This window comes from Narcine bancroftii, unplaced genomic scaffold (genome assembly GCF_036971445.1).
Source record: "Narcine bancroftii isolate sNarBan1 unplaced genomic scaffold, sNarBan1.hap1 Scaffold_106, whole genome shotgun sequence".
In the NCBI taxonomy this organism is placed as follows: domain Eukaryota; kingdom Metazoa; phylum Chordata; class Chondrichthyes; order Torpediniformes; family Narcinidae; genus Narcine; species Narcine bancroftii.
The window spans coordinates 328,192-343,664 of record NW_027211823.1 but is presented as its reverse complement, the minus strand read 5'-3'; the positions used below and the strand labels follow the sequence as shown (position 1 = coordinate 343,664).

General features: G+C 47.2%; 1 protein-coding gene across 1 annotated transcript in view; it reads right to left on the bottom strand.

The window, feature by feature from the left end:
* LOC138750208 (uncharacterized) overlaps nt 1–15,473 on the bottom strand; it is a 67,327-nt gene that overhangs the window by 30,767 nt on the left and 21,087 nt on the right. Inside the window, exons 4-6 of the mRNA XM_069912343.1 lie at nt 4,366–4,585; nt 3,431–3,533; nt 2,320–2,395 (exon numbers count right to left, since the gene is read on the bottom strand). Of these exons, the coding sequence (XP_069768444.1) occupies nt 2,320–2,395; nt 3,431–3,533; nt 4,366–4,585 (399 nt within the window). The remainder of the gene's footprint in view (nt 1–2,319; nt 2,396–3,430; nt 3,534–4,365; nt 4,586–15,473) is intronic.

The window sequence follows — 15,473 nt, the reverse complement described above, 5'->3', positions numbered from 1 at the left end:
TGCTCAATGAAGAATACTTTCTTTAACACCCTACACTTTTGTTGCCACTTTCAAGGAGCTCGCGCTTGCACCCCAAGATCCCTCATTGCAACACTACTACAACTCTTCTCAAAGTGCAAGACACTTGTCCAGATTAAACTCCATCTACCATTTTCTGCCCACATTTATAAGTCATCTGGTTTGGAAGGGAAAATATGAGGGGAACTGAGTGGATCAACAGGACAGAGAGAAAACCTGGGGGGGTGTGGGCTGGTTACATGAACTTGGACAATTCCTTATTCATACCATCGATTCACAAATTCAATAAGAGATGGTTCCTTTGTATTTGACCTCACCCAGACAATGGAGGAGGCAGAAGACAAAGGTCAGTGTGGGAATGGAATGGAACTTAAAACATCTTGTGACCATGAGCCAAAATGGCCATTGTGATCCAAGTGGAGGCGCTCAGCCTATCTGTCATTTACTCTGGATTGGGTTTCTTGCCACAGAGGGCACGGACATGGTTGGAGGAGGTGAATTTGAAACTTACCCTTCATGAGAATCCCTGGATGGTGGTAACTGATGTAGATTGCAGGAGAAAATGCCCGAGGACTGGGAGGAATTAGGAATCTATAATTATTTGAAAGATCTTACTGCAAGATTCATCACCAACGAGTTGGAAAGCCGCTTCACACTATTCTCCCTTTCAGAAAGATTTAGTTAATAAACAAAACAATCTTTCTGTACAGCCAGAGGCAAAAGGGCTCTTAATTTAGTCATACAATCAACAGACTTTGAAGTTACCCACCGTAAATGACTCAAAATTCAATTCTCGATTCACTTCTGGTGGAAGTATAAGAGCCAGTGGCTTGCTAAATCAGATGAGCCTTATTCTGAGTTTCCATTTTGACTTTCACACCATCAAATGCAAGCCCCAGTTTTTGATCCCCAAGTATTTTCTATCCTTACCCATTTTGCAACCACACCTACCTGAAATTGGAACAAACAACAGCTAATTTTAACATGTATAAATCATATACAAAATAATTTACCCACATTTTCACATCACTGTCGCCACCGAGTGATAACTTGTGCCCGTCAGGAAACTGCACCAGCCACTAAAGGGTGCAATTTACCTTGGTGTTACTGACTCTTTTCCAGTGTTAATTTTAGACATAATGACATATTCAACATGCACAATATTTCTTTTCTTACTGACGAGAACTAGAAAGCATTGTGTAAAAAAGAGAAAAGCTCGTCAACCAGGAGATACAAACTCCTGACTGCAATGTTGCTGTGCACATTTGCTACATTATTGAAGTCTCACAGTACTTACAACAGATATTCAAAGTCAAGCAATAATAGAAATAACAGAATATTATGGCACGGTACAAGCCCTTTGACCCACGATGTGTTGATCTTGATATTTCTAACAAAAAAATAATACCCTGTAGCGGCTACTGCGGTAGATGCTACTAAATAAAGGCAAACACATACAAAGGTAGTCAACTCAAGACTGGTTTATTGCAGACATACACAGACCTTTTATTCCCTGCCTATCAATGAGAATATTAGTGAACACCTTCCGGTCCACAGGTCCAGCAGGTTAAAGCTACGAGCCATTAGTGCCCCATGCCTTGAGGCAGGGGCTTCATCTGATCCACTCACTGTACTTTGGTACCCAGCACTGTTAGCCCGCGATGTGTCAGGTAAGTCTGTGAACTGATGGTGGCGGTTTGTAATACTGCGCTGTGCATCCGCTACAACCCTGTTTTTCTTTCACCCATATATGACTGTCTAAGATTCTCTTAAATGCTCCTTACGTGATATTGTAATGGATAAATATATTTGGAGAATTTGGTAATATTTGGTATTTTGGTAAGATTTAGAGTAGGTTACATACATACACACACATACATTTTAAAACATCTTATTTGAAAGACTGAAGAAATATTGAAGATCTCTGGTGAATGTTCTGCACATTCACAAGTAGGTGTTAATCGAACTGATGTCATAAAATGAATGACCATTGTTTGGAAATGGAGCCAGGATGGCTACAAGTACCTTTCTGCAGGCTGCTTACAGGAAAGTCACTCCTAGGTTTTGTTTATCTAACACTAGGTTAAGCAGAAGAAAGAACTCCTGTTGTTTGGAATAAGAGGAATGGAACTCTGTAGTAGCTTGCAGAAATAAGTTACCATCTGGAAAACCCTAACGGGGCAAAGTTCATCAGTGAGACATTGAGGTGACTAATGGTGGTACCTCAGTTGTGGAAATCCTAGAACAACACATCTCTCTCTAAAAACCCTACAAGAACTATCCTGAGCGGTAAACATTTACCTTTCGAGCACCAAATCCTGGTGAAATTTATACACATTCCATTCTGTGCACAGCAGAATTGCCTGCATCCAGAGAACTTGGAAGAAAGAGAAGTAAGATTGAACTGTGAACCAAATCACTTTTCTTAAATTTAAACACATTACAAATATGTGCACTTAGAATTAAAAAGGGGTTAATTTGGGTTTGTTAAGTATAGAGTTAGGTTAAAGTTTAATTCTAATTTAATGATTAAATTTGATTAAAAATAACTTCTGTTTTAAAAACCACTTGTCTTGGTGAATGTCTCTTGCTGCTGGGTTTTGGGATCCTTTGGGCTCTTAACAATATCTGCTTGGATCATGACATTGGGCCTGTTCAAAGTAGGAAATGGCTTCTACCAGCAGGAATTTCTATTTGATAAAAAAATATTGATAGGTGGCTGGCCACATACTTTTCCTAAAAATTAATACCCTCTCCCTCCCTAAACCACATTCAGCCCCGTGACATCTTTCTACGTTGCATTACTGGGACCACCAAGGACTTGACCCATTTCCCATCTCTCCTTGCAATGCCAATAATGGCAGCTGCCATTAAGAACTGACAAATCACATTTTAATTCAGCAAGCAAGATGAAAATCATCCTGACATACTGCTTAAAAAGAAGGGTCATCAAACCTTCCTAATTTTGTCACTTCATTTTTATTTTGCTTCCCATGGGGCATTAGCAAAAACTGTCCTATCAATTGGCTCACCAAATTATGAGTAAAATCATGATTCCTGTTCATGAAAACCCATAATTTTCAATGTTACACAGATAAACTAGGAAGAATTCTGTAATAAAAGTGAATAAAACATTGAAAGAATTTCTCCCTTATCAACGCTGAGATTGTAGCGCACCAGGCAACTGGGCAAGCAAAAAAGGCCAAATCACAGCAACACTTGGACAGTCCAAGATGAGAAGGAGCCTGGGCCTTGCACCATGTGCGGGCTGAGATGCCCTTCACTTCCGCGTAGCGGCCAGCCAGCTGGAGAGTGATGCTGGAAGTCAGGGGTACGTCACCAGAAGTGGGTGGGCCAGTGAGCACACGTGGGGAATTTAAACCAGTAAAGCCAGTCTTTGTTTTACACTCACCTTGGGTGGATGTCTCTTTATTTGGTCGCGCTGCCGCAGCGGATGCTACAAATGGATAACTTCTTACTTGCTGCATCCAAACAGGTCTGCAAGATACACCAACCTAAATAGAAAACATGACCAGAAATCTCAGAGATCATAAATTCAAAAGGATTGGTGAAATCTTTACTCTGTATTTTTAACACCAAAGTCCCTATATTTTTAAGGCATTCGATCAAGTAACTGAGAAACATTACATTTTAAACACATGGTACGTCAGGATCAGAAGGATTGGAGCATTATTGTTCAGGTGACACAACTTTAAAAAATAACATCTAACTTTATGAAGAATGTGATGCTACAACAGGAAAAACGGATGGAATTAGGCACATTCTATGAGCATTGGGAAGCAAAAAATGGATTGGTTTTCCATCCCTTCCTCAGCGACCCAATGACCCCGACAGGTCCTCCCCGACCTGCGACCATAGTGTAGTCCAAAGGATCAATCAGACCCCACAATGGTCGCAAGTCGGCGTTTTGCCCCCGAGCGAGGAGCCCTGAAGTCTTAGAGCCTATTTTTAAAATCAAATGATTTGACAAACGAGAACAGTCACAGGATTGACTTTGTGACTCAGGGTCCATTAGCTGGGGGCAGCCATCTTAATTTCTGTGCGCATGCGCCAGTGGTCAGTTGCCACTTGCGAAAGGGTTCGCTTCGTCGCCCTCAATCGGCACATGCGTATCTGCAACATATGCGCGAACTCACCACGCATGCGCAAACCAGACTTGCCAATCACCTGCCCCCGCCCCTTCCCGCTGCAAGTAACCCCGCGGCCTCCAGCCTCGCCCTGTCGGCGGCATCAGGCCTCGCACCGACGCCTCGGCTCCACCCAAACACCCCGCCGGTACCGGCCGCTCCCGGGTGGGGCCCGGTGGGCTGCGGGTCGCCAGCTTACCCTGGACCGCGCGGCTGTGGAAGGTTCCGGCGCCTCCGCCAACTTACTCCCATTCGCTCCCGAGGCGACACGACGGACCCCGAGCAGACGACGCTGCCGCAAATGTCCCGCCTCCTCACAGCAAGAGCCAATCAACCCGCGAACCCGCCCATCAATCCAACCCGACTTCAGCGTCCAATCAAATAGCGGCCTCACCGAATCAACCCGTTGACTCGCGTAACTGAAGCAACCAATCAGCGAGCGAGCGAGCGAATACACAGGTGAACCCAATCAGCATCAGAAGACAAATCAAGCAGTCGAAGGATCAGAAGACCCTTCGGCCCTTCCACTTTTTACTAATCCAACAACAATCAAATCCTTGGGAAGCACAGGATCACTTTGTCCTGGCTCCAGGATTCCTCTGATCTCAAGCAATACATTGTACCCCAACTGCAAGGGAGACTATTTATTCTCAATCTTTCCTTCATATTTATTACCGCTTCCAATTTAATGTCTGCTACTTTTTTCAAAGTATTTACATCTAAGTTTAATGCATATGATCCCTCTACGAGTGGGTACGGCAATAAACTCATCACAAGTCCATGGATCCCAATTTCAAATGCACCTTCAAAAGCGGAGAGAATTCCAAGGATATTACATTTTCATTGAAGACATTTCTTAAAGTCTAAGCAGCTGATCGGTTATTGGGAAATTGTGACACTTGGTGTTCGGCTCCTTTGCATTATCCTCTCTCGATCCGTGCTGCTGTGTCCTCTCATAATGTTGTAAGGTCCTCTCCCTTTTTACCAACGACCAAGAGATCTACATTCAAACTTTCCTTCTATCACCTGCTTAAAACACCCCAGAAACAAATCTGACGATCTTTGTGCACTTCTCATGCTTCAGGTAAGGAAACTGTACACGTGACTCCCGATGTAAGATGAGCAAGACCATTCGATGTGAAATTGGAATGTGCGCGCTACTGTGATGGGTGGAAAGGCGGACACACGCCCAAAAAATCAAGTCAAAGACTCCTTTATTACACTCGCAGCTCTGCTTCTATTCTCTCCCTGCTGCTGTCGACTGGAGTGATGTCACATCCATGCCGGCCTCCAATTGTTCGGTGTTCCATTCTTTGTTGATTCCTGCCGTGCGAGTTGTCCCCTGGTATGAAAGTTGTTGGTCCCCGTGGACTCTGAACAGTTGCCACATTCGTCGGCCATCTTGTGTACAGGGTGGCATCCCAGTTAGCATGATGCCCCATCTCCCTAGAACCAGCACTGTTCGCTGCTTTCGGTCGCCTATATCTGGGTCGTGGGGGCTGAATTTGCTAATGTCCAGATGTGCTGGTTTGAGGTGGTCAATGGTGAAAGTCTCTTCCTTCGCACCGATATCCAGCACACTCACCATGATGTGTGGAATGAATGATACACACCCGTGAAGTCGAAGTCGAAGACTGGTTCGTTGAACTGGCAGCTCTGCTTATATACTCTCCCGCTACCAATGACAGGTCTTTCGAGACGGCAAAGCCAGCCTCGGATTGGTGGGTGTTCTCGCCATTGCTCATTGCTTCCCACTGTGCGGGATGTCACCTGGGACGAAGATGATTGGTTGCCGCAGGATCTGTGTAGTCACCGCGTTCGTCATGCATCTTGTGTACTGGCTTTCGTCCTGGTGAGCAGGCCGCCTCAACCATATATTTTGGAAGAATATGGACCCCATATTTACAAAGGGTGGCTCTAACATTCCCTTTCTGCTTAAGGCCTCAGTTTTTGAAAAGGAACGTTAAAGTAATTGGTTCTCCTGTTGGGGGTCCCTTGTCCTCATTTTTCTTCTTTTTCTTTTAGCAAGGGGATGGAGGGGAGATGGGGTGGTTTAATGGGGGGGGGGGATTTCTTTATTCTTTCTTTTAACTATGACAAGTGTATTTATATTTTATTTGTGTTATTATTAATTGTGTGAATTCTTTGTGGATTTTATTTATAAATAATATTTTTAAAAAATGATCAGAGGTCAATCCACAGGAAGTAAAGTGGCCTAGAGCAACACTGGGGACACCCTCCTGCCCCCCACCACCCCAAATATCAATGTGATCCACTATGATCATTGACAAAATCATCGAGGACCCCTTCACCCGGCCAACAGCATCATCCAGCTATTCCCGTCGGGAAAGAGATCCAGGAATTTCAGAGCCAGTACCTCCAGGCCCAGGAACAGCCTCTTCCTCCAGGCAGGGAGAACGTGGAACGATTGATGAGCTGCTCATACAAATACTCCTCGACTCTGCTATTTATTCAACAATATGGAGTTATTTTTCTGGACGTGCTGCACATGTATCATTTGTCTGTAGGTGTGAGGGCTTGGTTGTGTGTTTGCGTATGTTTACCCCAAGAACTCTGTTTTATCAGGCCGTACTTGTGCTATCCAAGGGTAATAAATTTGATCTTGTACTCTGGAGCGGGTGCAGAATAGATTTTCTGGATCGGAGAATGTATCTCATGAAGCAAAGTTGACTGAGTAGGGCTTTTCTCTTCCCCTCCCCCCAACCCCGCAAAATTGACTTTATTTACAAATTATTTCCAAAGAGGAAGACCGTTCCGTCTTTTCTCCTCCTCCTGTTGTATCCAGATATTCCCTTCACTACACATTGCTGCATACGTCTCTGTTTACCTTCATTGCCACCACTGTGATACCGTGTGGTTACTGCCCCCTCTGCTGTTGGAGGAGTTCCCCTTGCTCTCAGCCTCTCAGTGCACGGTTATTGAAGGATTATGATCCATCCCCATAGTGCCTTCATGTTGGCTACGCCAAGCCTCCGTGCATCCCTCAGCATGTACCCCTGCAGCCTGGAATGTGCCAGTCGGCAGCGGTCCCTCCCCGACATATCCGCTTGCTGAAAGACTGACAGGACACATTTAACATAGAACATGAGAGCACAGTACAAGCACTTCAGCCCGCGATGTTGTGCCGACTGATGTATTCATACCAAAATAAAAATAACTAACCCCTTCCTCCCTAATAACCCTCCATTTTTCTTTCATCCACGTGACTCAGAGCCTCTTAAATGCCCCTAAGGTTTCAGCCTTCACCACCACCCCAGTTCTAGGGCTCGTCCCATGTCCATGACCTGGTACACATACACTGCATTCCCTCCCCTTGTCACCCTCCTGCTTCCCCCACCCCGAGCCAGTAGTGAAGGTGGTTTCTGTCCCAACAGGTGTTGCGGACCTCATCCAGGGAGCAGATCCGGGAGATGAACCAAAACTGCAACGAATTCAGCTTCCCGCAGATGAAAGCACGTCCGTGGGCCAAGGTGAGTGACCCGAGGTGAACCAGAGCTCCAGGGTTGGTTTTGTCCTCTGGGTCCTTCCCTAATACTGTCCCCTGTCACCCACCTGGCCCTTCCCCAAAGCCCTCATCTCCCACCAGACCTGTCCCCAAATCCCTCCCCCTGCTGAGATCATCCCCAAAATACTGTCAGGCCTGTCAACAAAGCCCCTATTCCCCACTGGGTCCATCCCCAATGCTCCACCCATTGCTTGGACCGTCTCCAGAGCTCCTGTCTTCCACCAGGGCTTTCAACAAGCCCCTGTCCCACAACATGCCCAGCCAAAAGTCCCTGTCCCCGTCCCCCACGCCAATTCGCCTGTATCCAAAGGCCCAACATCAGGTCTGTCCTCCCACCAGACCAGTTCCCTCACTGGGACCCTCTCCAATCGATTACCCATCACAACTACCCCACCAAAGTTCTTTAACCTTCCCCTTCCCCCACCCACAGGCCTTGGAATCTGAGCTGCTCCTAGGACCCCTAGACAGTGGAGATGTGGGGAGGGCAGTGGTCCATCTCCTTCCCGTTGTCAGTGTCCCATACCTTCACAAAGCTGGGGAATCCCCTGACCCTTGGCACACAGATATCTATCCCATCTGAGCCAGTCCTCTCTCTCTCTCTCTCCCCCCACCATCCTGGAGAATGTGGCCCAGTTCAGCTAGCTGCTACAGTACGCACTGCCCTTCACCTCTTCCCCAGGACTCCTGCTCCCACTTGTCCTTCAACGAGCAGTGTGCCCACAGCCAGGAGCTTCCCCCTCCTAGTTAACCTTGGCCATGTGGGTGAGTGGGTGGGACATGACAAGGGTTTGTGGGTGGTGGAATTGGGGTAAGAAAGTTTGGGTGAGACCTGGGAAAGAGAACGGTGATCATCCGGCCGGTGTGAGGCATTGAAGACGGAGTCAATGGGCAGTCCCCTGCCGGGTCCATCCCCCAGCATGTCTATCTCCAAATCTGACCGCGCCAGGTCCATCCTCAATATCATCCCCCGCCGGGTCCATCCCCAATTCTGTGCACGCCGGGTCCATCCAAAATCCCATCTCCCACCGAGTCCATCCCCAATCCCACCCCCCGCTGGGTCCATCCCCAATCTTGTCCCCCACTGGGTCCAACCCCAATACCGTCCCCCACCTGATCCATCCCAATACCATCCCCCACCGGATCCATCCCAATACCATCCCCCACCGGATCCATTCCCAAACGCATTCCCGCCGGGTCCATCAACATCCCATCTCCTGCTGAGTCCATCCCCAATGCCATTTCCAACTTGGTCTGTAACTAATTCTTTTGCCCAACAGGTCCTCCCACAAACCCACTGGTCTCTCCCCAAAGCCCCTGACCCCCACCAGGTCCATTTCCAAAGCCATTGTCCCCCACCGACTGGTCCCCAAAGCTCCTGCCTCCCCACGGGATCTGTCCTGAAGCCCCAGCCCTCATGTCTGTCATGTCTGTCCTCCCACTGGACCGATCCTCTCGATCACCATTCAGAACTACCCCACCCCAATTCCCGAACCTCCCCCTTCCCCCACTGACAGGCCTTGGAATCTGAGCTGCTCCTGGGACCCTCAGATGGTGGAGATGTGGGGAGGGCAGTGTCCCAGACCTTCACCGAGCTGGGGAATTCCCTGACCCTTGGCACCGGGACATCTGTCCCATCTGAGCCAGTTCTCTCTCTCCCCCCACCCTGGAGGCTGTGACCCTGTGTAGCTGGCCGCTACAGTACACACTGCCCTTCACCTCTTGCCCCAGGACTCCTGCTCTCACTTGTCCTTCGACAAGCTTTGTGACTACAGGCTGGACCTTCACCCACCTTGCTACCCTTGGCCCTGTGGGCGAGTGGGTGGGCCATGACGAGGGGGTTGTAGGTGGTGGAATTGGGTAAGAAAATTTGGGTGAGAGCCAGGAGAGACTGGTGATCATCTGTCCAGGGAGAGGCATTAGGGACAGAGTCACTGGGCAGGGGTCAGAGTCTCAGGGAAACAAGAGCACTGGAATTGGAAGCAATCACAGCTCATGGAAAGTAGGAGGAAAAACCCTGGGAATAATTGAGAGTGGCGAGGTTAGTGCCGCGGTTAGAAAAACGCTGATAAGGGGCCAGCGAGCCGGGTTCAAATTTGACATTGTCTCTGGGGAGTTGTACATTCTTCCTGTGTCTGCGTGCATTTCCACAAGTTGCTCCTGGTCCTTCCACCATTTAAAACGTACTGGGGGTTGTAGGTCATTGGTGTAATTGAGTGGTTGTGGCTCAGAGGCTGAAAGGGCCTGTTCCCGGGCTGCATGTGTCAATCTAAAATCTCCATCTAAAATGATAGTCCTGCCTGTCATGAATTATTTAACGATTCAACCCAAAAGTGTGGACAAGATAGACAACTCCGAAACCATCCTTTCGGCCCTTCTTTTCTGCTGGCCAAGCTGCTTGGAAATAGTCCATATCCCTCTCAGCCTTTTCATTCCACAGACCCGTTCAACTCACATTACATTGTCAATCTCACGGCCTGTGGGAAGAAGTTATTTCCGTCTGGCAGCCTGATTTTGTTCCTCCATATCTCCTTCCTGATGGTACTGGGTCAAAGATGCTGTGTGCTGGATGTCTGCGGGTCTATTTACAGGCCCAATCCCTGCAGACATTCAGAGGCTCCTTGTCTCAAAGTCCCATCCATGTGGCCTCTCACTCAGCAATCCCTCATCTGAACACAACTACCCCCCCTTACCTACCTCTACCAGCCCTTAGTATCCTCATGACAGTTCCAGGCACCTGTTATGTCGACCCTTGAACTGCGCCAGCTCTAATTTGGACCCAGGCCTTACCTAAACCATTGGAATAACCTGCGCCTTCTACCCTTGAGAGCCTGAGGGAATCTGCACCCTCATCAGTGTCCTGCTGGTGCACCATCGAATGCCCTCCATCCCCTTCCACTGGTTCCCTGCTGTTATCAGGCTCCTGGATGGACCCCACCCTGGCAAAACTACCCATATTTTCACTGATCCCTCTGTACTTCTACATTCCGTCCAGGGGTCAGGGTTGTGTTGTGGGACTGGTGGAGAACAAAACAACAATATCAGGAGACAGGGAGCAGTGGAGAGACCCCCAGATCTGCAAGATGGGGACAGTGCAGAGACCCCCAGCTCCAGGAGACAGGGAGCAGCACAGAGACCCCCCAGTTCTGGGAGACCGGCTGAGTTGTACACAAGTCTGTAAGTGGCTGGACCAGGAAGTATACAAATCTACGTTGCAGGGTAAACTAGAACAAAAGCGAGGAATGCACTTTGGTAAATCAGTCCGCTGTCCTTTTCACAGTCAGATCTGACTACCTGAAGGTGTCGGGGAACTGGCTTGGAGGGGCCGAGGCATGCAACAAGAATTGGTCAGAGGCGATTGTAAAAGTCCACCAGAAATTGGGTCTGTGGGAATGACATTCCCTCTCAGTAATGGGGAAGAACCTGGTCATCAGGTGCAAGGTGCTCTCGGTACTGCTGCGTGTGATGCAGGCGTGGCCCATCCCACACACCTCTGCCCTGGCTATTACCAGAGCAGTTTCCCTCCTCATGTGGGGGTCCAAAATGGATGGAGTGGGAAGGAGGTCCATGTACATCGCCAGACTATGGTGTTATGAGCCCAAAGGACCCCAAAACCCAGCAGCAATAGACGTTCACCAGGACGAGTAGTTATATAAAGATAAGTTGTTTCTAATTATCTTTAAACATGAAAACAGAATCAAACTTTAACTTATCTCTATTAACTTAACTAACCTTAATCCCCTTCTAAGTCTAAGTGCACGTGTATGATGTGTGTGTAAATTTAAGAAAAGTTATTTGGTTCACAGTTCAATCTCACTTCTCATTCTTCTAAGTTCATTGGTTGGAGGCAATTCTAATACTGTGCATGGAATTGAACATGTATAAAGTTCACCAGGCTTTGCCACTCAGGAAAGTTCTGTAGGGTTTGCAGAGAGAGATTTGTTGTTCCAGGATTTTCACAACTGATTTAACACCATTAGTCAGCTCAATGTGTCGCTGATAAAACTTGGCCCATCAGGGTTCTCCAGATGATAATATCTTTCTTTCAAGTTCGCACAGTGGTCCTTCCTGTTTCACTTATTCCGAGAGTAACATCAGGCAGCGAGCACTTCCAGCGAGCACCTAGGATTAGGTGGAGGTTAAACATGTGGCGCAAGGAGTGGAGTCAGAGACTGGGTTTCAAGTTGTTGGACAACTGGGACCTTTTTTGGGGAAGCTGGGACCTATACCATAATGATGGGTGACATCTTAATCTCAGAGGGACCAGACTCCTGGCGGGGGCATTTGCTAGGGCTGTCAGGAGGGGTTTAAACTAGTATGGTTGGGGACAGGGTTTCAAGTTAGGCAGGATGGTAGGGTGAGGGTTAGTAGGATAAGGAAAGAGACAAGTTTAGATAATTTGAAGGAGGAAAAGCAGGAAGTAGTAAACAGATACTGCAGTGAAAATTGTGAGAATGGTATAGAGGAGGATATGCAGAAGGTAGGATGTAGGAGATCCCTGAGTTGTATTTATTTTAATGCGAGGATTAATGTGGATTGACATGTGGCATTATGATGTGTGGCCATTAGCGAGACATGGTTGAAAGTAGGTTGTGACTGACAGTTGAATGTTCCACGATTTTGCTGCTTCAGATGTGACAGAGTTGGTGGATTAAGAGGGGGAGGTGTGGCATTACATGTCAGGGAGGATATTACAGCAGTGCTGAGGCAAGATAGACTGGAGGGCTCGTCAAGAGAGGCAGTGTGGGTAGAGCTGAAAAATAAGAAGGGTGAGGTTAATACTTTGGGGATTATTAAAGGCCTCCAAATGAGGAAAGGGAACGAGGAGAGCAAATGTGCAAGGAAATAGGTGGAATATGCAGGTAAAATAGGGTGGTGTTGGTTGGTGATTTCAATTTTCCAAATATTGATTGGGAAATGCAGTCAGTAAAAGGGCAGGATGGCTTAGTATTTATGCATTGTGTTCAGGATTGCTTTTTGCAGCAATATGTTGAGATGCCAACTAGAGTGGGAGCAGTGTTCGATCTGTTGTTTGGGAATGCAATGGGGCAGGTGACGGAGGTGAGCATTAGGGAGAACTTCGGATCCAGTGATCATTTTGACATACTCTTAAGACCTTGAAGAGGGAAATTAGAAAGAAAAAAAGAAGGGATGAGGTGTCCATAGCTAATAAGGCAAAGGTGAATCCTCAGGGTTTTTTCAGATATGTAAACAATAAAAGGAGGGTTAAACATAGAATAGGTCGACTGGATGATGGGACCAGTGAACTATTTCAGGAACCGTATGAGATGGGAGAAATATTGAACAAATTTTTCTCGTCTGTATTCACGAGGGAAAGGGTCAAAGGGCAATACAAGATAAGAGAGGCAAAGGGCTTAGTTATGAAAAGGATAGGGATTAGTAAAGCAAGAGGTTTGGAGCTTCTTGGGTCAATTCAAGTGGATAAGTCTCCTGGTCCTGATGGGATTTTTCCCAGGACTTTAAGGGAGGTCAGGGAACAAATAGCGGGGGCACTGACAGCGATTTTTGAAAGATGACTGGAGGAGGGTGTGGTGCCGTGGGATTGGAGGGTTGCAAAAGTAGTTCTGTTGGTCAAAAAAGGCAGTAGGTGTAGGCCAAGTAATTATCGGCCAGTAAGTTTGACTTCCGAGTGGGGAAGATTATGGATGGTATACTTCGAGATAGTATGTACAAATATCTGGATAGGCAGGGATAGATCAGGGGCACCCAGCATGGGATTGTGAAAGGAAAGTCATGTTTGATGAATCTTGTTGAATTTTTTTGAAGAGTTGACAAGAAAAGTGGATAAAGGTCGGGTGGTTGATGAGATCTATTTGAATTTTAGTAAGGCTTTTGATAAGGTTCTGCATGTAAGGTTATTTAGGAAGGTTCAGTCATTAGGGATTAATAGATAGTGGGATGGGTTCAGAAGTGGCTGGGAGATAGACAGCAGAGAGTCATGGTGGACAACTATATGTCATGTTGGAAGCCTGTGACAAGTGGAGTGCCTCAGGGATCGATGCTGGGTCCCTTGTTGTTTATCTTTAATATTAATGATTTAGAGGAGGGTGTGGTTAACTGGGTAAGCAAATATGCAGACGATACGAAAATAGGGGGAGTGGTGGACAGTGAGGTAGATTTTCTTGGAATAAAGGATTTGGTTTGTTTGGAAAAGATGGCAGATGGAATTTAATGTTGACAAGTGTGAGGTGCTGCATTCCGGAAAAAAAAATAAAAAATAGAACATATGCAGTTAAAGGGAGGGGGTAGAGGAATGAAGAGGAACAGAGGGATCTTGGAGTTATGGTACAGAGTTCACTGAAGGTGGGTTCCCAGGTAGACAGGGTGGTTAAGAAGGCAAATGACATGCTGGCCTTCATAAATCATAGCATAGGCTAGAGTGCAGCTGTTTAAGGCATTAGGGAGGCCATGTTTGGAGAATTGTGTTCCGTTCTGGTCTCCAAATTATAGGAAGAATATAGATAAGGTGGAGAATGTGCAGAGATTTATAAGAATGTTGCCTGGCTTCTTTCTTCTTTGGCTTGGCTTCGCGGACGAAGATTTATGGAGGGGGTAAAAAGTCCACGTCAGCTGCAGGCTCGTTTGTGGCTGACAAGTCCGATGCGGGACAGGCAGACACGATTGCAGCGGTTGCAAGGGAAAATTGGTTGGTTGGGGTTGGGTGTTGGGTTTTTCCTCCTTTGCCTTTTGTCAGTGAGGTGGGCTCTGCGGTCTTCTTCAAAGGAGGTTGCTGCCCGCCAAACTGTGAGGCGCCAAGATGCACGGTTTGAGGCGTTATCAGCCAACTGGCGGTGGTCAATGTGGCAGGCACCAAGAGATTTCTTTAGGCAGTCCTTGTACCTTTTCTTTGGTGCACCTCTATCACGGTGGCCAGTGGAGAGCTCGCCATATAACACGATCTTGGGAAGGCGATGGTCCTCCATTCTGGAGACGTGACCCATCCAGCGCAGCTGGATCTTCAGCAGCGTGGACTCGATGCTGTCGACCTCTGCCATCTCGAGTACTTCGACGTTAGGGGTGTAAGCGCTCCAATGGATGTTGAGGATGGAGCGGAGACAACGCTGGTGGAAGCGTTCTAGGATCCGTAGGTGGTGCCGGTAGAGGACCCATGATTCGGAGCCGAACAGGAGTGTGGTTATGACAACGGCTCTGTATACGCTTATCTTTGTGAGGCTGTTGTGAGAATGTTGCCTGGCTTACAGCATCTGGATTACAGGGAGAGATTAAGGAGACTGGGACTTTATTCATTGGGACGTAGACGAATGAGAGGGGACAATATAGCTATTTAAAATTATGAAAGGAATAGATAGACGAGACATAGACAGACACTTTCCCGTGAGGGAAGGGAAGGTTGGAACAAGAGGCCATGAGTTAATGGTAAGGAGGCAAAACTTCTGGAGAAATTTTAGAGGATGCTTCTTCACTCAGAGAGTGGAGGCAGAATGGAATGATCTTCCGAATGAGATAGTTGCGGCAGGGTCCCTTCTGTCATTTAAGAGAAGGTTGGATGTGTACATGGAGGTGAGGGGGTTGGAGGGATATTGGCGGAAATCAGGAGGATTGAGCTAGTGGAGTTGTTCTAGTGAACCGGTGCGGTCTCAAAAGGCTGACATGGCCTGTTTCTGCTCTGTAAATGGTTATATGGTTGCATGGTGCCACAGTTTTCATTTCAATGTCCCATCTCTCGTTACACAACTCTCTGCTCTCCACGTTCATGCTGCACATTTCTTCACTGCTGTTATGGCTGGACTCAGAAAATGTTA